Genomic DNA, 22,920 nt, shown 5'->3' with positions numbered 1-22,920 from the left:
GCAGCAGATCAAGATTGAATATGGTTACATTATTAACTGGACTAATGAGTCATCAAAGGTCAAATTTGAGCAATGGTCTAATTATTCTATGAGCTCTTGCATATATATATATATTAGAGGGCCCACTTAAAAAGGCCTTTGAACTCTCACCTTATGATTGAGGATAAGATCGAGTTCAGCGCTACATGGCCCAAAAAAAAAGAGTTCAGCGCTAGTTTTGGATGTGGAATGCACTTGTTTTGTACACCTTTTTTTTCTCTAAACTTTAAATTAAATGACTTAATTAATTATACAAATGAAAAAACTAATGTGTTTATTTGGTAATATTAATTGATTAGGTTTAGCTGCCACAATACCACTAGGAATTGGTTTTTAGTGTGTTTGTGATGATCTTTATTTGATCCATAATTGACAAAATTAATTAAATTAAGCCTTCCTCTCCATGTATTTATTTAAGAGAGAACAAATTTAAATTGTGCATCATAAAGGAATACAAAACTTGAGGATAGAATACGTTTTATGTTATTTTCAGTAAGCGATTAAATTCATCATTTGCAGCAAAGTACAAACCGCTCCGAATTAACCTCTGAGCTTCAAGTGGAAGCTCTAGGGAAAAAGCAACATATCAACTCCCCAATAGAACTACTAGCTAATGCAGTAAGGGAGTAAAAAAAACAAAAAAAAAAATCTTATAATAACCTCTATCAATTCATTTATTGACAGAGAATTAAAAACATGCTAATGCATTCCCAAGTCTACACTTCCATTCTCAGACCCTCACCCTTTGCTGGTGTCAAAGAATTTGCATTTTCTGGTAAAGTTTGGGACGATTCACTAATCATAATAACATGATGTGGCCCATCTACGCCGGATTCTGACTGTAATTGTTGCTTCTCTGGTGTCACTCTAGGCTTTACATTCTTAAACTTTGCTTGGGATGCTAGTTGATGAGCGGCCTCAGCAATTTTTTCTGTGCATGTGACAATTTCAAATAGCAGTGAGGCCACTGCACCTTCTTGTATGATGTGTAGGAAATCAGCGTGTTTCAATAAGCTTGATTGGATTACAGATTTGAGTTCTTCCGCAGCAGCTTTTGAGTTGGCAATGTGAGGTTCGGCTGATGATGATTTAGTCATTTTTTTGGTTGCGGATGCTAATTCCTTCAATGCTTTGCCACACTCTGAGCTAATAACTGTGCATGGCTCTTGAATTATGCTTCGAACTTCTGGTGGTGACTGTAAAAGTAGATATATGAAGATAAGTTAGTAGAGCAATATGTATCTATTCTCTTGTTAGGTATCTGATATATTATATTGCTAGTCTGTAGACCTTGCATTCAAATACATAATTCTACTTAATAATTCAAATTAATAGCTACTATGATACACAACATATCTAATTGTCCGATAACAAAAAAAATTTCCTAATGGTTATACTAGTCGGTGGTAGTGATATGCATGTATATATTATTTAGACATAAATGGGTAATAATTAAGGGTTATTTTCATTGTCATACTTGGATCTGAGAGGTAAGGTAGCTGTTGAGAGTTTCAATTTTGAAGGCACATTGGCGAGTTAAGGTCCCAACTTTCAAGTACTGTTTCCATGGATGACGAAACCTGAACAGGCCATGACACGGTTCCCATCTTGCCAAATTAGCCTGGACATAATAGAAATTAAAGAATTTAGAGTGGAATTCAAGAATAATTTTCTTGGATAGAAATAGAGGAAGCTATTTATTCTCACCATGGTTTCTTCACTGCCTTTTGAAGATAGAACACTTTTATATCCCTCAAGAGATTTGCTTTTGGGCTGTCCACCCTCAGATTTTTTGAAGTATTCGTCTCCAAATCCTGTAAGTAAGTGGTTAACTTGTTAAGCTTTTCCTAGTACGAAGCAATGATAAATAAGATAAAAATATAATAAAGTTAGAGTAAATATTATTCTAACTGTGTATGTGTGCTAAATATTTTTTTTTTTTTAATACTAGAATGCACGTGATTAATTTGCATGTACACATGTACGTGATGAAAAGGGAAAAAAGAAAGGAAAAAGAACTCAGGTTAGGTTCCATATGTTAGATTCTTTGTGTTACTTTTCTTGCATTGGAATGATCGAAGTATATTATTTGGACTTAATGTTAAATCAAAATCATATATAGGTAGGCAGCATAATCGGTCCTTGCTGTTATACTGATGTACCTTCTAAGAAAATCCCAAGCTTTTCAATGTTGGCAGCAATCTGATTGTGAAGTTCCAACCCAATCCACACTGGACAAATAAAAATACATACAGCGACAGCAGTGCAGCATCCGAGGATGATCGAAGACAGCCTCTCGAAGGCCATTCGTATGACATCATCATCCCGATAACCCGAGACCGATACCAAGCAGAATGTCAAGATGAATATTAGCAGCCCATAATCATACCTTGCTTTCATTTGGGGAAGGAATCTCAAGAATGTCACTGCTCCAGCTGCATCAACATGAAACAATAATTAGTTGGTGTCTTGGTGAATTGAAAGACACATATGAATATTGGCGTAGGTACGCATGCATTTGAGAGAGTCTTTGAGCACTCGTTCCTAGCGTTTGAACACTCTCTCACGTGCATGCGTGGGAACGTTGGCACCTAAAGTTTTTCATATATATATAATCAAAGTTTAATAGCTTAATAGTTTTCGATTTGTTTAATTTTTTACATCTTTGAATATAGACTTAAAAAAATAAACAGTTCGGATTGTTGAAATATAATGTGGAGTGGGCTCTATTTATGGAATCCCACACTTAAATTCCTTGTGTATATATATATATATATATATAGCTTTTGTTGAGGTATACCTCAACTTATTTATGTTGAGGTATGACCCTGTTAGGGCCCACACGAGTCGTTTTGTGTCGATCCGAACTATTCAATTTTTACATTTTCATTGATAGATCATCCTTATAAAAAATCAACCAAATCAGAAATCATTTGCTTATCTAACTTTGATCAAATAAATGGATGTTTTCATTGAAAATATTTGGTTCGTCCATTTGTTTGATCAAAATTAGATAGGCAAATGATTTCCGATTTGACTAATTTTTTGCAAAGATAATTTTATCAATGGAGATGTAAAAAATGAACAATTCAAATCAACACAAAACGACTTGTGTGAGCCCCAATAAGATATACCTCAACATAAATAAAATGAAATATACCTTAACAAATATATAACATAATTGATTTTGGTTTCAAATAAGTATATATGTATACCTGTTATAAAGACAAAGATAGCAATTAGTATGGGCTCTCCTGTCTCTCCAGAAAGAGTAGCTAAGCGATGAGCCCCAATGCCCAGAGCACCAGCTGTTAAAGTTGCCAACACTCTATTTAAACCTCTTCCTAGTGTTGCTCCTGAAATTTTATGAAACAAACAAATTAAATACCGGCCTGCAGTTAGATCAAGTTTAACATTTGATATTGAATTCTACAAGATTCATTGATATAATATCATGCATGGACCAAGAACCAAATAAATTCATGTATCCATGGTCTGAGCTTGTAGAGAAGTTGCTTACCCACTGAAAATTCGAAGACAACCACAACAGTTAAAATACCCCACATTGCAGCAATACCAAAACCCTCATAGAGTGGTTTAAAGTAGTAGAAGAGTGAGACCAAAGTGAGAGCAAGTCCCACTTTAAGAGCATGGACAATCCTTCTTGGATCGTCTTTTCCTAGTTTCTTTAGCCTCAACGCGAATGCAACTATCTTCCCCCATAACCTCTCGGGCAAAGACTTGAGCCTCGCCAAGAGTCCTGCAGCATCCTCATTGTTTGAAGATGCCATTTCCAATATTGCTATTGAAGCTAGAAAATATTGGAAGCTGCAGGTGAGAGAGAGAAGACAGGAAGGGGCAAATCAGATGGCGGGTGTGGAGGTTGAGATGTCTAGGAAGAAGATGTGCCTTATGGAGTGAGGTCTGACAGACTGACACAGCAAGGTACTCTATTTATAAGTGAACAATGTTGTATGGCGACATATAAATTAAAATATGTTTTACTTATCACAGCACATAGTAATAAATTTCAGTTTAAAACCATCGGAGTAAAATAAAAAATAAAAAACTTAAGCTAGGTAGGCTGACAGATATATATATATATATATATATATATTCGATACATACAGTGGTGTAGTCCCACTCAGTTTATTGACATAATAATTGATAAGTGTGGTATATAGTTGGAGGTTTTGAATTCACGATCAGAAAGAAAAAACTTACCTATAACTATTATAGGGGCTGACTTGGCATCCTATAAGATGAGTTTTATCTTGAAATTGAAAAAAAATTTATGTGATAAAGTATAAGAGCATATGTGTTATTAGTTTGGGATACCTAATTAGCTATATTCTTGTTATAAGAAAGTTTCTCTCATATCTGAAATTAGAACTATGATATCATACAAGATAATTACTTAACTAAAAAAATTTATAGTTTGTATCTCGCTTCGAGCACTCCAGCTCCATTTTTGAGAAAAATTACTGTATATGACCATAACACCACGTTATCACATGTGGTGTTACTAATCTATTCAAATTATAACAAATAGACGATTTTAAGGGTTTTTTCTTAGATTTTAGGGTTTTAGAAATTAATTATTGTACACGTATTACAATTTGAGTAGATTGGTAACACCACATCATCATGTCACGTGGTGTTACGGTTACACACAATAATTTCTTCATTTTTAGATCAAGAATTTTACCGGAGTTGCCTAACTGTTGGGCAACAGATAAGCATAGACCCATTATTTATTTTAATCCAACATTAATATTGTTCTCAACTAAACCACTTAGCTCTACCATTTAAGAGTAACAAGCTCAATAAACCTAGTCAAGTGTATCTTAAAAGATTTCAATGCTATTTATAAATTATTATATCACTATACCAATGTAGAATAAATTTCATCCAAACTTGTATTAAACCACACAATTCAAACACAAAAGCTAGCTAAAATGTAGGGAGGGGTGTAAATCAAATATTCCAGAAGCATTCTACTCTTAACAGTCACGTGACAAACACCAAAAGGAGTACTTCAATTAACAGTCACGTGACAAACACCAAAAGGACCTGATGGCTTTCTCTGGTTTGGACTTGAGAGTCACAGGCTAGGGGTCAAACAAGGCCAGCCATCCACATGCTTGGCTGAGTACGCCGTAGCCATTCTTTGAGATCTGCGACCGACAGAGAATCAAGTTGGGTCTTTTTTTGTTTTATTTTTCCCATCAATTTGGATTTCGAGAAAACTTAAAAACATTTTCACACCGTCATTTAACTAACATTCCTTAGTATAACCTAATTCTGTAACTACATTGTAAATGGGCATCAACCCCATTCTCACTCAATATATAATAAATTGGGACGCCAAGGTCTAAAGAATTGAGGTGTGATCGATATCCTGATTTGCATATCAGTTAGCCGTTGTGGAGGCCTAGCTTATATACCGGTTTGTGCTTAAACATTCCGATATATGCATGCACAAACATAGATACGATTATACGAATATATGGTTATAATTTTTTGTCAATTAGTCTAACATGCATGAAGTTGATATACTTCCAACTGAAACTAAATATTCAGATATAATTCCACTTAAGTAACTATTTTTACCCACATTAGCTATTTTGATAACATAACATGTCAGATTGACAAGAGTTTATGAACTCAATTATCAGTTTATGACTAGCTTGTTTTGGGTGAGGACCTATATCATTTGTGTACATGGCATCAAAGTTTACCCTACCCATTCCTATATATGAGGCTTTGGTGTTTTTGCAGAGGAAAAAACTTACCTATAACAGGGATAGGGGCTAACTTGACATCTCATGAGATAGATTTTATCTAGAAATTAGAGAAAGTTTTATGTGATGAAGTATATATAAGAGCATATATATGTGTCATCATGTTATTGGGTTGGATACCAAATCAGTCATATCCCTATTACAGAAAAGTTTCTCTCTTTTGGAGAGCAATATATTCACAATTTGGAGTATTTAATTGGGACTGACCACAAGCCTATGTATATATCATGGTTATTTGGTTTTTTTTGCCACTATCATGGTTATTTGGTTAAGTGTGGGATTATGTGGGTTGATGCTCAAAAGTGGGTTAGCAGTCAACACGAAATCAGATCAGAAAGAGTGGTCTAAAGTCTCCAATGTTTGAGTGACACGTGAGCTACCAAAAGCACTGCACAAAGAGAAAACAAACATTGAGCGAGAAGGACGCCAGTGTACGTGATACTGTTAAATATCCCACATTGCCATAATATGGTTGGGTTGTGCACAGTATAAGCCTTGGGCAATCATCTCCTTACAAGCTGGTTTTTTAGGATTAGTTAGGCCCATGGGTTTAACACATGTATTTTATAGTTGGTCCCATGTGGGTTTTGACATGGTACCCGATGTATCCTGAAATTTGTTGGGTTTGCTATGTGGCATTTGGACTCTCATTTAATGGAGTTCGGCCATGTCGCAATGGGCCCAACCTTGGCGTTGAAGGGGGGTGTTAAATATCTCATATCGCCAGAATATGGTTGGGTTGTGCACTATATAAGCCTCGGGGAATTATCTCCTTACATGCCGGTTTTTGAGGATGAGTTAGGCTTAGGAGTTTAACACATGCACTTTCTAGTTGGTCCCATGTGGGCTTTGACAGATACCAGCCAAAATATAAGTCAATTTTCATAGAAAATCTTAGCAGAGTAATAGTAGCAATATTTATGTACCTTTCATAATATTGTTATGTTGACATCACGTCTTTGGCTATGTGTTATGACGAATCAAACGTTGTCGTATGTCCTTTGGCAACAGGATTTTTTCCCAAAGGGCAAAGCTTGAGGCAATGGCCCATACAAACGCCACGCCATTACCAAGTGCGTGTGCCAACAAATGCAGCTCCTTCTATGAAAATCACACAAGTGGAGGGAGTTCCATCTTGTGAATGGTTTTGTTAATTGGCTCCAAAAGAGTACACATGGGAATATCGAGTAATGGCCGTCGACGGGCTACCGAGCCTTGGTTGGTGACGATATATTGAACCTTGGCCTTAGGTTATGTACAAAATGGGTTGTTGTTCAAGTCATGCAACTTATTGCTCTATTTAATTCAGTAGAAAATGCGTATGTACAATGTGATTGGACCTCTCTTAGTAAGGATGCCAAGAGGACTAAGGGATAAATTTTTCAGAAGGGAAGAGAGTGTGACATTTCGAATCCCAAATTCAATCTTCTCTTCCCCTAATGAAATTAAAAATTATTTATCACTCAAAATTGGGGTTAGCCCAAATGGTGAAGGTGGATGAGGTAAGAATTATGGTTATGATTAGGTTAGGTTCAGGGTTCGATTCCTTCTAATGTAACAAAAACAAAAGTATTTAGATGACTAAACAATTACCAATTTAACTGATTTTTTACAAGACCGATCCTTTATGAGGGACCTAAATAATGGACGGTTCTGATCATTGAATTCTCTGCTCTATGATGAGCAAGTGGTTAGGTGAGCGGAGAATTTTTCACTCTTTAGAGAGCGAGTGATCATAGGGAATAATGGAAGTGATAATCTTAACTAGACAATTAATTTCTATATAGTAAGTATATATTTTCTTCGTTGGTTTAGTCCAATATTTCAAGTAACAAAGCACACAGGCAAACAAGCTAATTTCCACAACAACAAAAAAAAAAAAAAAAAACACCAAAGATGAAAGAAAAAATAGAAAATTAGAGTTTAGAGTTAATTTAGTCATTATTACGTACATCTCTTCTTTAGACTAAAACTTTATGAGTTTATTTTTTATAGAAGCCCTTTGACCACTGTCATGTCAAAGAAAGATGTCATCATTTTTTTTTTTTTTTTGAGGATATAGAGTACGTACGAGTTCACCTCATACATTTCTAGGGTGTAGAATGAGATTTGTGCATGGCCCAAAAACATAAATCCGACAAATCAGTATTGAGAGCTTGAGGAAGAAATTAACAAAAATGCACTGCCGATCGTACACTGGGCAATGGTCGCTCAACGCCTGGTATGCGTAAAAAAAAAAAAAAAAAAAAAACTAATAAACCAATATTATGTAATTTGAAATAGTTACAATATTATTGGAGTTTATTTATAATTCTAAAGGCCATAATGCTTTAGTCTATAGAATATAAAATTAATGGACCTGAATGGAAGTCTCTCAAGAAAAAATCATGAGACCAAGCCAAAACACTAGACAATATATCAATGGATAAACCTACCTAAATACAACATCAAATGGGTGGGAGACTAGACTAATCAATCAAAGATTTAAAACAACATACTATTATATATAGAATTTGAACTCAAGACCTTCTCTTATAAAGGGAAGATTATGTAATTCACTACTAGACTAAATAGTCATTAGCACTCTAATCTTAGTTTATTCAAACTAAAATTAAATCAAACCTATCCTTCGGGTTTAATAAAAATTATAACTTGTTTACAAATGATCGATAATCTAATGATTATATGGTCTCATAACACTTATCTCTCATTTGTAGAAATAAGTAGTCCTATGTTCAAATTAATCTCGTAAACGACAATTGTTGATTAATAAAAAGAAAAGATTCTTAGAATTAATCAAAACCATGATAAATATATATATTATATATCTACTATATTATTTTGCAAGTAATTATTCTAGAAGAGTTGATATATATATATGATTAGTAATCTAAACTCAGAATTTTGAAAAAGGAAAAGACTCCAAATTCTTGCTTACATTTTCTTTTTAGTGTACAGTGTATTAAGCTGAAAATGCCATAGGAAAAGCACCGACTCTTATATTATGCAATATATTTTTGTGACCCTAACTAAAATACTCAACCTTTTAGCAAAAAAGCCAAAATACTCAACTTTTCAACCTACTGGCTGTTGAGGGATGAATCTAGCCATGTGTTCAAACTTCAAAGACAGCGTGACAAACAAAATTGATCAAAATAATTGACATAATAGAATCCATCATAATTTAGCTTGTCATTTAGCTGGTTCTAAGAATATTTTGGCGAATAAAATAACAAATATAAATAATAAAAATAAGCCTTTTATAATAACTCCTGTTAAAGCAAATATATATTTATATATAATACCTCCTGTCCCTTTCTACATCAGGCTTATAATAATTAAAGCTAGGGACATCTATTCATATATACTATGAGGTTTACCCTTTATAATATTGTTCTTTTTGGCGGTATGCATCCTAACTTTCTTGCTTTCTAAAAAGAGAAAAATTCTAATTTATTTATAAAATTATTTCCATGTATGCAGGAGTTGGAAAAAATTACTTGTAATTAAAAGCTTGAATTTGGTCATGTTTTTTAAGCATGAATTGACCCAACTGTGAAATAATAAACATAACTTCATCTTTCTATTTTATTGTATTGGTGATTATTTTATACATCTCTTGTTCTTGATCTGACAGAGATTAGATTTCTCTGTCTTCTCGACTTTCATACATGGTGCACTATGACAACGCGTTATTTGACTTGAATATGTTATATATAGTTCCTTCGTTCATTTGTCTCGCGTTGCCCAAAACAAAATAGAAGAAAAAAATTAAGAACTATCCCTATGACTGAAAGAGGTCATTTTAATTTATGTAAAAGATCATTGTACTTTGTAATTAAATAATTCTCTATTGCGAACGCCAATACACGCAGTTCACTATTTGATCCACCAAACCAACAGAAATAACAACTCGTAGGTCAAAGAGATACTACATACTATATATGGTGTCTTGTAATGACACTCATGATCGATCAAGTTGCTAATTAACTAACGTCAAGAAAGAATATGAAAAACTAGAGGACGTTGTACTAGGTTTTGTTAGGGTTTCAAATCTAGCTAGGATCTACTGACCTTCACCTAACTTCACTCCATTGCAGTCCATATCTGACTCATGAACCTAATTATAATTATCTTTAAATTGCATGTCATGGCATAATTGATGGACCTATATATGCAACTATCCCTAATTAACTTGTGACGAACAAGGCCTAAACCAAGTTAACCAACCATTTTCATGTAGGCCTCTAATAGTAGCTCAAGCTCGACTCTATTTTTGGGTCATCAGTTGGGCCAGCCCAATGTTATATATGGACGGGTCTGACCCGACCATTTTTTGTAAAGAGTAGGACATGGGCCATGCTTTTTGGTCATGGACCAACCCTTTTTTATATATTATTTTATTTTGGGGATGAGGATTGAACTTGGATGCATAGTGAGCAATTCTACGGCCTTTCAACCTTTCAACTAAGTTACTCAACAACTACAACCATGTTATATTAATAGCTGATAATTAATAAATGATGAATAAATTAGGTGAACTGTCTATTTTTAGAAAAAGTACATAGAGTTCTATAACTATATATAAGTCATCTTACTTGTTACAATTTAATTGTTTTTTTGAGAATCATTGTCAATGCGATTGAATTCCAAACTTCCTCTTAAAAAAAAAATTTAAAAATTAGATATCTTCACTAGAAAAAATTATTATATGTGACTGTAACATCATGTAGCATAATGACATGGTATTACCAATCTACTCAAATTATAATACGTGGAAGATTTTAAGGGTTTTTTCCTGGATTTTAGGGTTTTAGAAATTAATTATTATACACGTGTTATAATTTGAGTGGATTGGTAACACCACGTCATCATACCACGTGGGATAATGACGTAATGTTACCAATCCACTCAAATTATAATACGTTGACGATTTTAATGGTTTTTTCCTGGATTTTAGGGTTTTAAAAATTAATTATTATATAAGTGTTATAATTTGAGTGAATTGATAACACCACATTATTATGTCACATAATATTACGGTCACACACAATAATTTTTATTTACTTCACTAGACCCTTATACAAAGGCTTGGATCTAGCTTATTTGTGACAGGTCTGACCCACCTATACTTGAATGTAAAAAATGGCTTTAGGGCCGAGTAAGACAAAGCCAAGACTGACATTTCTTAGGCTAGGTTGCCGCATTTTACAGTAGGCCTGTAAAAATGGCACATGCCCGAATCCAGCATACCTCTATATTAGGATTTTGTAGTTGTATTTAATAAAATAATGATGGGTCCCCCATCAATTTACTAATGGTGCGTTTGGATGACGTAATTTGAAACTACTAAGGAATTCACAAATGACGGAATTAAAAATGACGTGATTTAAAATTCTAGAATTTGTAAATTCTCTTGTTTGGATAAATGTAATCATAATGGAATTTAAATACGAAATTTATAGTAGTTTTATAAAAGAGTGATGGTGATGGTGGCAATAATAAAAATGATGTTTGTGGTAAGTTGATGATGGTAGTAGGGGTGATGGCCCACGGGCAAGGGGAGAAATGGTCATGGCAAAAATTGGGGTATTGGAGGTGGTGGCAACGGCGACATTGGCGGTGATGGTGATGGTGGTGGCGACGGCAACGGCGATGGTGGTGGTGATGGCACTGGTGATGGAGGCGGGGGCGGCGGTGTCAGTGTCGGTGATGGCGGTGTCAGTGGTGGTGACGGTGGCGGCGATGGTAGTGGTAATAGTGGCGGCTATGGTGGTGTTGGTGGTGGTGGCAGCGGGTAGTGATAGTGATGGTGGCAGTGTCGGTGGTGGTGGTGGTAATGGTGGCGACGGTGGTGGTCATAGTGGTGGTGGCAAAGGTGGCGGCGGTGGTGGTTGTAGTGGTGGCAAAGGTGGTGGTGGCGGCGGAGATGGTGTCGGTGGTTGCGGTGGTGATGGTGGCGGCAGAGGTGGCAGTGGCAGTGCTGGTGATGATGATGGTGGTGGTGGTAGCGGCGACATGTTGGTATTGTAATTAATTGGCAATGTGATGGGTGGACACGACTTTTTTTTTTTACAAAAATTGGAATTTTGAAAATGACACAAATTTAGGTGGAATTTAAACTTGGAATTTACAGCCTTCAAATCCCAAGTTTTTTTCCACATAGAATTTACGAAATTCTATATTTATGGACCCAAACAAAGAAATTAGAGTATGTAATTTCTTAAATGCTGAGTTTTGTTTAAATTTCAAATTTTTTTTCTCCATCCAAACACACCATAAAAGAAAGCTAAAGAAAAGAAATACTAAAAAACAAATATCAATTCTCTCATCCCCCATTACACACCCTTGTATGAAATATATATAGAAAATGAAAACATAATAATCCCAATAGCCATTCTATCATATAACTATCCTAACAGCCCATTTATATTCAGCAGCCCAATAAGTAATAGCCCATCCATTAAGTGATCTATATATCTTAGTGGCCCAGTATCCCATCAAATTATGAGACTTATTTAAAATTTTTTTAATTTAACTCGTTCATTTGGACAATGAAAACTTTTAGTTTAAGTAGTATAATGATGAAGTGAGAACTTACCTAAGTTCAATTTTCGTTTTAATCAAGCTATCTTTTTTTTTTTTTTTGGGCCAAGAATCAAGCTATCTTTTTTAATCAAACAAAGAATGGCTTAATGCGTTTGATAGGACAAAAAACGAGCCCGTCCATGAGTAGGGCCTGGGCCCTTCTTTCCTAGAGTCGGGCCATTTTACCAGCTTTTTTATTTTTTGGTAAAATGGTGGGCCCAAGCCCAAACAGAATCATATAACCAAAAACGATATGAGGACCTCCTTGCCAATCCGATGTGTGAAGTCTGAAGCCTGACCAAAATCGAAGAAAGAAGTCCCTACCATGGCTGCTTCAACTGCTACTACCGCAACAACTGAACGAATAGATGTGTTCTGGCACTCAGGCATGCTCAGCCATGACTCCGGCAATGGAGTATTCGACACTGGAATGGATCCTGGTTTCCTGGACGTGTTAGAAAAGCACCCTGAGAACTCAGACAGAGTCAAGAACATGGTTTCTATTCTTAAGAGAGGCCCTATCTCTCCCTACATTTCTTGGCTTTCTGGAAGGCATGCTCTGCTCCCTGAATTGCTCTCTTTCCACTCTCCAGGTACCTGGATTAGTTCACTTTGAGTTTGCATGCTCCTTGGTTGGGTATTGGTTGCATAGTATTGGGGGGTTTTGGAGGCTCTGAAGTATGAGTTATGTTGCTTGGGGTTTTGCTTTATGTGCCACTAAATTAGTAAATTTGGACTGAAACAATTTCCTAGTATTATTTTCAAACCAAACTGATATGGGTTTGTCAAATTTTAGTCTTTTAATTGTTAAAAGTACATACTTTGTTTGATACATATGAGTTAGTTGTGCTATAAACAATGTTGGTTTGGGTTAAATCAGAGTCTAATTTAGGTTTCAAATATGTTTCTGTCCTAGAATACATAAATGAACTAGTTGAAGCAGATAGAGGTGGGGGTAAGATGCTATGTGCTGGGACATTCTTGAACCCCGGATCATGGGATGCCTCACTGCTTGCTGCCGGTACTACACTATCAGCAATGAAGCATGTACTTTCTGGACATGGCAAAATTGCCTATGCATTGGTTAGGCCTCCGGGCCACCATGCTCAGCCTACTCAAGCTGATGGGTACTGTTTCCTTAACAATGCTGGTCTTGCTGTTCAATTGGCTTTAAACTCTGGCTGTGCAAAGGTTGCGGTGATTGACATCGATGTTCATTATGGCAATGGGACTGCTGAGGGATTCTATCGGTCTGATAAAGTTCTTACAACCTCCCTTCATATGAATCATGGTTCATGGGGCCCATCTCACCCACAGAATGGCTCTGTTGGTGAGTTTGGTGAAGGGGAGGGGTTTGGTTATAATTTGAATATACCTTTGCCCAATGGGACAGGGGACCGAGGATATGAGTTTGCCATGACTGAGTTGGTTGTCCCAGCAATCCAAAAGTTTGAACCTGAAATGATAGTTCTGGTCATTGGCCAAGATTCAAGTGCTGTAAGTTAAACCTTTCTGCTTTACTCTATTTTGTTTAGACTATTAGCTTGATTGTTTATTTATTGGAGAAGCATGTCTGGTTTTTGGGATAATTTTTTTACTATCTCCAATATCTTTTATATAAAAGAACTTCACTTAATCATGAACCATCTGGATTTACTAGTATCTGCCTCATTGTGCCATGAATTGTCAGATTTATTTATATTTTACTAAATTCCGGGCTTATAGAATGTGTCAACAGTGTGAGCAGAATTTAAGCTTCAGTATCTGATCTTGCTTTTCTGAAAAATTTACAGTTGTGAGTTGAATAAAATATGCCCGTCGGATTGAGACATAGTTTACAGTTGTGATTTCAATAGAAAACAGTCCTGCTTAACAAAACTGAAATTCTCATTGTCTTTAGGTAGAGACTTCCCATCATTTTTAAAAGAGCCGTTTGTCTATAGTAATATGTATATATATATATATATATATTTGGCATAATTCCTTAATAATATCCTCTTCACAGCCTGAACTCCAAGTCTTGCACTGGCTAGTGGTTACATGTGAAGAAATTTACAGTTAGTGTCAAGAAATATTGGAGTAGCTTATAGAATAACACCGTTTTTTCTTAGTTTGATCCAAATGGGAGGCAATGTTTGACAATGGAGGGTTACCGAGAGATTGGCCGGATAGTTCGTAGCCTGGCTGATAGGCACTGTAGTGGACAGCTTCTGATTGTCCAAGAAGGTGGATATCATGTTACATACTCTGCCTATTGTCTTCATGCAACACTTGAAGGTGTGCTCAACCTACCATTCCCTTTATTATCTGATCCCATTGCTTATTACCCAGAGGATGAAACATTGGCTGTACAAGTTATTGAATCCATTAAATGGTTCCAGAAAGACACTGTACCATTTCTGAAAGGAGCTTAATTTGGACTTTATTTAGTTAAACCTCATTTTCTATTTGTAGTATTTCTATGATAAGAATGTTATTGAGAAAAAAAAAAAAAAAAAAAAACTTGTGGTTCACTTTATTATATGATTGAAAGTAAATCTTGCTGCTTATGCTTCATTAGTTCTGTTTGAGCATCCCCAATAAAGAAGGAATTACTGTTGTCTTGTGGAGTTAAACCTATTCCTATGAATGCATTTGGATCTTTATTATATTTATTGTGCCTTCCAAACACTACCTATGCATATCACTGTGAGACAATAAGTTTCTTGATTTGTTCCCTCAATACTTCCTGTTAGATTACTACTAGAGCCCAAAAGTTTAAACTGCAAGGAATTGAGCCAATAATATCAAGCTAACACCTACAAATGAGGAGAGTTAGACACATGTGGACAGAAAGAAACATATAGCTGCAGCTCCACCCTCACCTTGCAAACCAACAAATAATTGGGGAATGGGAAATGGGAAATGGGGATTGGGGATTGGAGCTTTCCAACCCAGGACCTTTCACAACCAGAGATTTGATATTATATTAGACAATTACTAGACCGAAAAAGCTTAAACTGTTATGGAATGGGCCAATTAAGTAAAAGTTGGAAAAAATTGTCTGTCACTTAAGATTTATGAATAACAGCATATATAGAGATTCTTTTCTTTTCCTTTTCTTTTTCCTTCATGGATCCTTTTTTATTTTCATTGTTTTATGGTGCTTAGGGTAGGTCTTTCCCGAAAGTGTCTCAGTGTTTCTTATGATCTTCTTTCTAAACTATATCTAACTTTCTAAATTCTGTAAATAATGGATTCAATTTAGATTAATTTCCACTTACAGTTTGGAACTTACTGACTTTATGTTATCTTATCACATTGTTTATCTTTTATTGGTGCACTAATGAGACCCTGAAAATAGGTGGACTGTCCAAGGTTAGGTAAGCTGTATCTATTATTTGTAAAACAAAACTATTGTTGAAACTCAGAGGCATTGGAATTGTAGCAATGTATTGCTTAGAAATTGTTATTTCTTCGACTCTTTCACCATAGCAAATGGGTGGTAACTGATGAATTTTATCTTCAGCTCCAGCCATGCCAAACTGAAACCTTCTACCTCTACAAGATACTTTACTGAAAGCTGCTATTAAACATTTTCAGCCTGACAATAATAGAAATGGAAACTCATTTATTTGTCTGAGTCGTTTTTCCTATAGGTTTGCTTGGATCCATCTCACCATTATTAAGTAGCAATGCAACTTCTTGGACTGTTTTGAAGAGAATAGAAGTGTGACAAAATCAACATGGAAAAGGAATAAAACTGCAAAAAAGGATAGAATTAGATTGGGGAAAAATACGTTGCCCAGCTCAATCATCTAAAACCGATAGAATTAGATTGATAAGAAGTATTTTGAATATTTATGTAAAAAGTCAATATAGAAAATTGATTTATGGGATGTAAATAACTAAATATTGTCAATTGTCAATGAGGATTCTGAAGAAGGATAAATCATAAAAGTAGACAAGCAGAAAGATATATACATAATTAGAAGCATGTTATTAAGAATGCCGTTGAAAATTATCTCAGCTAATGTCTGGTGAATTCAGGGCACCCAGTCAAAACATTAAGATCCTTTACATAGCATTCTTTATGTGAAGGACAGAAGGTAGACATTTGGATCAGCTCGTGAGTTTACTGTCTAATTAGAGCATAGTCCTGGGAACTACAGAGTATGACCACAAGAAGAGCTTCAGAGAAAGATATCCAAGGGACTGCCTCCTCAATTTTGGTTCTGTGCCTGTAAGGGACATCCTCTTATATTCTTCAGAAAGTTTCCACTTGTTCCTAAATTTGGCTAGCATGTTGTGAGGAGAGAAAGTTATGCACAGGTATTTTGGGGGGAAGTATATGACAAACATAAGTTTCCTTGCATGGAGCTAAAGCTTGGCAGATTTGGGTTGGAGAGACGGCTCCAAACAAATGCTAATCTTAAAATTGGGATTTTTCTGGATGATTGGAACTGCATGTGTGTGCAATTGATAGTTTGATCATTGAATCTTCAAATTTAATTATAGATACGAACATATCAGATAAATGAGTCTGCTCCACCAACAGTCTGCATTTTTCTGTGGCATCATCAAGGATCCTCAATTTCCGGTACTACAATTTCTGCTTTTAGAATGAAAGCATTTTTTCGGAAGGCTTTATTGGTTGATGTTCTATTCTTAGCTTGAAGGCAGCTCCATATTGGGTAGAAGGATTTCTCACTGTCATTTTCCTGCAATGCTTATTAAGATTCACAATAACTGTCAGTCTTTTTGCTAATGATCATTTAGATTAGTTGACACTACTATTATAGAGGTAAATATGGATGATGTAGTGGTGTCTCGCAGGGGTTTTATACAGAGCTTAAACTTCCTGCAGGACTATCTTCACCAAAATTGAACTCATGCATACAAGTATAAGCTTTTCTTTAAAATGCATGCTCTAGTTTTGTGTCTCAATGTTCATGGTTATGGGTTTATGCTTACTAGCATGTAAATCATTCTATTCTGAATACTTAAGCTAGTGAAGCTACTGTTTGATTTTTTGAGGATTGTTCTGTACTTAATTGTCCTGCTAATGCAATCATGAGATTCTGTTAAATCTCAACATTCTAGTATTCAGTTAGGTTCTTTCTTTTTCTCTCTCTTTTTTTTTTCTCTTTTTACTGAGCATGTTATTTAGATTAGTGAAGGCAGTTGGCCGAGATGAATCTTGGCAGTTAACTTCTAAGTGGTGATTATTATTGCCTTTTTCTTATTTACTGCATGCATATATTTTCTGTGTGTGTGGATATTTTGTCATCCTTTTTTTTTTTTTTTTTTTGAAGTAAATTAGCAAAAAGCCATAAAAAATTGTAAAGTTCACTCATAAATCAATGTAAAAGATCTATTTATTTTTAAATTACAAGAAGTGGCTTAAAACTAAGCTGTTTTCTTGAACCGTATGTAACCCTTAGAGAGTTACACTTTATTTTTTTATAATGCAAAATGTAATTTCTGTAGAGTTACACTTTATAATTTCGTAGAATTACACTTTGTTGAATGATGTAGTATTGTTTTAAGCTTTAAGTATATAGAGTTTAGGTTTTATGATTTCATATTTAGGGTTTTAGGACTTTATCCCTAAATTTTAATTAAAGACCAAACTATAAACCTTAAACTCTAAAAAAAAATTAAACTAAAACTTGGGTATGCTTGAGTTTGAATAGTACTATTGAATGTTTCATACTTGATTTTTTTTTTAATTGTGGTTTAAAAATATTTTTTGTGGCTTGAAAATAATTAAATAGATTAAAAATTTGAGTTTATGACTAAAAAATATTATATGTTGTGGTTTATTAATAAAAAATTATTTTTTGTTTGTGAGAGATATTTTGTGATTCCTTGTATAGACAAAGATGTTACTATCATAATGCGACAATATAGGAAGGCGACCTTTCCATGCAATTAATGTTTCTCTATTTGCAACTTCGGTTGCATAATAAACAGGAGCATTAAATCTTGAGGCACATGTCTTTGTTGTAAATGGCAACTACGTGGATTAATGCTGATGGTTACAAGACGCAAGTTCCATTACACTCATTGTCATTTCTTTTCCAGGTTTTATTATTCTTATTACCTAGTTCTCCATCTGTATAAAAGATGTAGTGGGAAGAATATACCATCACAAATATTAGCTTTAATTCATAGTGTTATTGTCATACATAATAATTTTTTATTAAGTTGAGTATTCAATGAAAATGTTGAGTAGTGGGAAGAATATACCATCACAAAAATGTTGGGTTATAATTTTTTTTTTTGGCTGGGAAAATGTTGGGTTATATAACACAACACTTTTACCAATTTTTTTTCCCAACTTATGTGGCAAGCTGGCATGATGGTGTAGTGTGGGTGGGGTTGGGTTTGGTCATATCACATGTCATGTATGTTGAGAAAGGGAGAAAATGTTAGGATAAGAGGTATTTAAGAAGCAATGAAATGCAGATAGAAAAATAAAAGCAATGAAGGGGGTGATTTTTTTATTATATTTCAAAGAATTGAACGCTAAAACTATCATAATCTTAACTCATACTCAAGGAATTAAATTTTAGATTTCGAGAAAATTTCAATAGAAATTTTGACGGAAATTTAAGATTTTTAAATTTTGACAAAAATTAGACGAAAACGATGAAAATTGCTATTAAAATATAAAATTTTTTAATGAAATTTTACCATATGTTTATTTAACATATTATGTACTAAACTAATAAAAAAATTATGAAAAAATCAAATTATATAGTAGATTTTATATGATATAAAATGAATATAATGCGCACTTGAGCAAATATTGTTAAATAAAATTGGTATAATGAATAAATAAAATTATTATATTTTTTATAGAGAAAAATTTACAAACATGACATATACTTTGATGATTGTTTCATTTCAGGACATTAATTTTGCTTTGTGTTAATGAATGACACATACTTTCATTTTGTGTCAATTAAGGACCATATTTTTTTAAATTTTTATCTCAATTTGGCCTGACGTTGGACCCATTAAAACTCTACCAAACTCAAAAAAATTATACTGGGTTTAAAGATATGCATCTTCTCTTTACAACCATATAAAGATTATCCAAATCGGATCTCTATAACTCCAGATAATCGGCCCCAAAGTAGGGTATCCAAAACTGTCTGATTTTTTAAATTTTTTCTCAGAGGTCCGATTGGACAGTTTTGAGTACCCTACTTTTGGGCCAATTATCTGGAGTTGTAGATGTCCGATTTGAGTGATTTTTATATGGTTGTAAAGAGGAGATGCATAGCTTTAAACAAAGTATAAGTTTACTAAATTTAATGGAGTTTTGATAGGTCTAACGTCGAGCCAAAGTTGAGATAAAAATTGAAAAAAATATGATCTTTAATTGACACAAAATAAAAGTGCGTGTCATACATTAACACGAATCAAAATTAATGTCCTGAAATGAAACAACCATCAAAGTATGTGTCTTGTTTGTAAATTTTTCCGTTTTTATACTGTATAATTTAATTATACACTAAAATTTAAACCATAATACTCTATATATTATAATACTCTTTATATTTTATAATCTATACATTAAACCATATATACTCTATATTCTTTAGGATATTAGGTTTTAGGCCTTTTAGAATATTTTTAATTATTTTTTTATATAATATTAAAGTTTAAGGTTTAAAATAATTAAACGAAATCCCAAACTTTTTTTTTCTTTCCAATTGCCCAAAGGCCCCAAACCCCCCCCCCCCCTCATTTTTTCTCTTTTTTTTTTCTTTTCTTTCTATTTTTCCCCGTGCTTCTCTCTTCATTTTTTTTTATCTTTCCTTTCTTTTTTCTTGTGCCTCTCAACCAGCCAAGCTTTGTCTTCACTGAGTGTAACAACCCAAATTTTGTTACTTAAATTTTTTAAACTTGTTTTAAGATTTGTTTAAAGGAATTAGAAATTTTCTTAAGTTTATTTTAACTAACTTAGACCTTTGGTTGTGGTTCTAGAGCTTAGTTGTGTGTAAATGAATTTTATAAAATGAAAATTCAAGATTTTGCGATTATTTGTTTTTTTCAAAATTAAATTATGAGAGTAGGATTTTTCATAATTTTTTTAAAGCAATTTGACTATTTTGAGGTCATAGGAAATTAGTACTCATCAATACGACTCCGTAGAATTTTTCGGTGAATTATTTGGAGTCTCAAGCTACTATTGGTGAATTTCTGAAGTTGGAGAATAGAAAATAAGAAAATTTCAGTAAATTTCGCCGAAATTTCAAAAATTTAAAAAATTTAGACGAAATCTTCACGAAAAATTGTTAAATATGTGTTTCGATTTCAAAACCCTAAAAAAACGAAATTTAATACCTTGCTCATACTTTATTTATTTTCAGCACTTTAGCTATAATCCTCAAAGGCTAATGAGTGATGTTCTCTTAAATCAGCAGAAAGAAGTGATTAATTTGCTAACAATGCCAAATTAATTAGAGTTTTTTTTTTTTAGTCTAAAACGGAAAAACCCATGATCGGCTAGCCTACTTGCAAAAACACGGTGATAGGTCGGTCCACTTTAATGAGCCAAGTGTTCGGCACTTTTACCGAGTATTCGGTATCATCCACTAAGCACTCAGCAATTGTCATTGTCAAACAGTGGCAATGATTGCTATTATATAGGTGACAATAGCTATTAGAATTGTAAAAAACACTCGTGTTATAGTATTATTAATTGTTACTGTGTGACAGTAGCAATTTGCCTAGTTCAAAAAAAAAAAAAAAAAAAAACCTCATTGAGCGCTCGACGCCAAAAATACGGAACAAACATAACATGGACTTTATTTGAACAAATTGGACGTACTTATCATTGTAATTTTTTAGGTGAATAATTTTATTATTAAAAGCCGTAAAATAGACTTATTTACTTAATGAATTAAAGATTAAAATTAAATATACCACATGCTTTCTTTTTTTTTTTTTGGTCGAAACATGCTTTCTATATATTAGATGCAAGGAGTAAAATTTCGTTTTTTAGGGGTATGAAAATTTTAATACCATACCAAATTAATTTCAAAAAATTTCTCTGAAATTTTCCGAAATCCTCGAAATTTCGGTGAAATTTTCGATGTAGAGACCGGAGGGAGAGAGGGGAGGCAGAGCAGAGCACCGTCGCCGGAGGGAGAGAAGAGATCCGAGGAAGGAGAGGATGAAGAGAAGGAGATTGGGGGAGGGGGAGGGAGAGGGAAGAGAGAGATTAGGAATGGAGGAGGGAGTGAGGGACTAGGATTAGGAGAAGAAAAACTGGAAGTGAAAGAGGAAGAAAAGAAAAAGAAAAGAAAGAAGAGGAAGACCACTGGAAGTTACAGGAGAAGAAGAGGAAAAGGAAAGAAAAAAAAAAAAGAAGAGAAAAAAAAAATTTTAGGGTCGATTGAGATTTGGAGTCTTTAAGCAATTGGAAAGAAAAAAAAAGTTTGAGATTTTAGGATTTGACCATTTTGGTGTTTCATTTAGTTGTAAACATAAATTATGAAAAAGAAATTTATCCCCTCACCATGGAGTTTCATTCCCTTAATGTTTAGTTTTCCAATTTCGAGAATTTGTGAAATTGAAATTTTAAGTAAACCGTTGTCGCTGCTGCTGCCACCAGGTTGGTTCTCTTTTAACCCAATTCGGCTCAATTTGACTATCGAAGACCATTTCTAAGTCTCTTTGAGTAAGCTTGCTACTTCCCATTGCCACATTGGTGATTTATTCGTATAATTTCATTACGTAATTATTAATTAGTAAAACATTTTTTTAACAGTATTATCTCCATCGCTTATTATATTCATTATATATCACATGAAACCTACCATATAATTTAATTTTTTCAATATTTTTTATCAATGTAATAGATAATATGTTAAATAAATATATGGTACAGTTTTATTCAAAAATTTTGTACTTTAATAGTAATTTATGTTGAAACTTTCATCGAAATTTTCACCGAAATTTTTTCGAAACTCGAAATTTTATTCTTGATTAGATGAGAATATGTTAGAGTTCCGACAGCCGCAAAGCAAGGACGATGGAATTGAAGGAATCAATGAAAGAAGCTTACTTTGATTCGTTTGGATTTTAAAGTTACCATTTCTTTGATAGGTCAAACAGTCAACACTCAAGACAACCAAGTCTCCCAGCCACTCAATTATAAAGACTTTGTTTAACAGGTGGGGCCTTTTGTTGTCTACTTTTAGATTCATTGATGGAGGTGGACAGGGTGGTGATAGAAGTGGTGGCAGCGCTATTAGCTAGAGGGTGTAGTGGATGAGAAGGAATGAAGATTGAATTAAGAAAATTAAATTTGTGTGGTTGAGGTTCACAGACATAAAAAGGTCTCGTTTGGGTAACTCACTAGATCTAAGGTATATTGAACTATTGAAGAAAGAAATGAAGGGTAATTAATAAATTTTATTAAAGTTGAAGAAAGATAAATTAGTCATAAGGGCTTTATATTTTACCATTTTATGAAAATTGAAAGGAA

General features: G+C 34.0%; 2 protein-coding genes across 2 annotated transcripts; one reads left to right on the top strand and one right to left on the bottom strand.

Moving 5' to 3' along the window:
• Positions 1-755: 755 nt before the first annotated feature.
• On the bottom strand, positions 756-3,830 carry LOC147299162 (aluminum-activated malate transporter 2-like). The gene is made up of 6 exons (XM_086229652.1): positions 3,560-3,830; positions 3,255-3,395; positions 2,202-2,474; positions 1,747-1,853; positions 1,517-1,660; positions 756-1,235 (listed from the first exon to the last, which is right to left on the bottom strand). Exons 1-6 carry the CDS (start codon positions 3,828-3,830, stop codon positions 756-758), a joined length of 1,416 nt encoding a protein of 471 aa, XP_086085778.1.
• Positions 3,831-12,716: 8,886 nt separating this feature from the next.
• Positions 12,717-16,313, top strand: HDA08 (histone deacetylase 8). The gene is made up of 3 exons (XM_086249227.1): positions 12,717-13,024; positions 13,348-13,928; positions 14,543-16,313. The coding sequence occupies exons 1-3, from the start codon at positions 12,757-12,759 to the stop codon at positions 14,843-14,845; spliced, it is 1,152 nt and encodes a 383-aa protein (XP_086105353.1). The 5' UTR covers positions 12,717-12,756; the 3' UTR covers positions 14,846-16,313.
• The last annotated feature ends 6,607 nt before the right edge of the window (positions 16,314-22,920 follow it).

This window comes from Dryas octopetala, chromosome 1 (assembly GCF_963921425.1).
Source record: "Dryas octopetala chromosome 1, drDryOcto1.1, whole genome shotgun sequence".
Classification (NCBI taxonomy): Eukaryota; Viridiplantae; Streptophyta; class Magnoliopsida; order Rosales; family Rosaceae; genus Dryas; species Dryas octopetala.
Note: the sequence above shows the minus strand (reverse complement) of the source record. Positions and strands in the feature narration are given on the sequence as shown.

Excerpts from the sequence above, each read along its gene's own strand:
- LOC147299162 (XM_086229652.1), bottom strand. The coding sequence starts at position 3,830 with ATGGCATCTTCAAACAATGAGGATGCTGCAGGACTCTTGGCGAGGCTC. Across the intron at positions 2,475-3,254 it reads TATCTTTGTCTTTATAACAG|CTGGAGCAGTGACATTCTTG; the intron begins GTATACATATAT and ends ATGTTGATGCAG. Across the intron at positions 1,661-1,746 it reads AAGGCAGTGAAGAAACCATG|GCTAATTTGGCAAGATGGGA; the intron begins GTGAGAATAAAT and ends TATTATGTCCAG.
- HDA08 (XM_086249227.1), top strand. The coding sequence starts at position 12,757 with ATGGCTGCTTCAACTGCTACTACCGCAACAACTGAACGAATAGATGTG. Across the intron at positions 13,025-13,347 it reads GCTCTCTTTCCACTCTCCAG|AATACATAAATGAACTAGTT; the intron begins GTACCTGGATTA and ends TTTCTGTCCTAG. Across the intron at positions 13,929-14,542 it reads TTGGCCAAGATTCAAGTGCT|TTTGATCCAAATGGGAGGCA; the intron begins GTAAGTTAAACC and ends GTTTTTTCTTAG.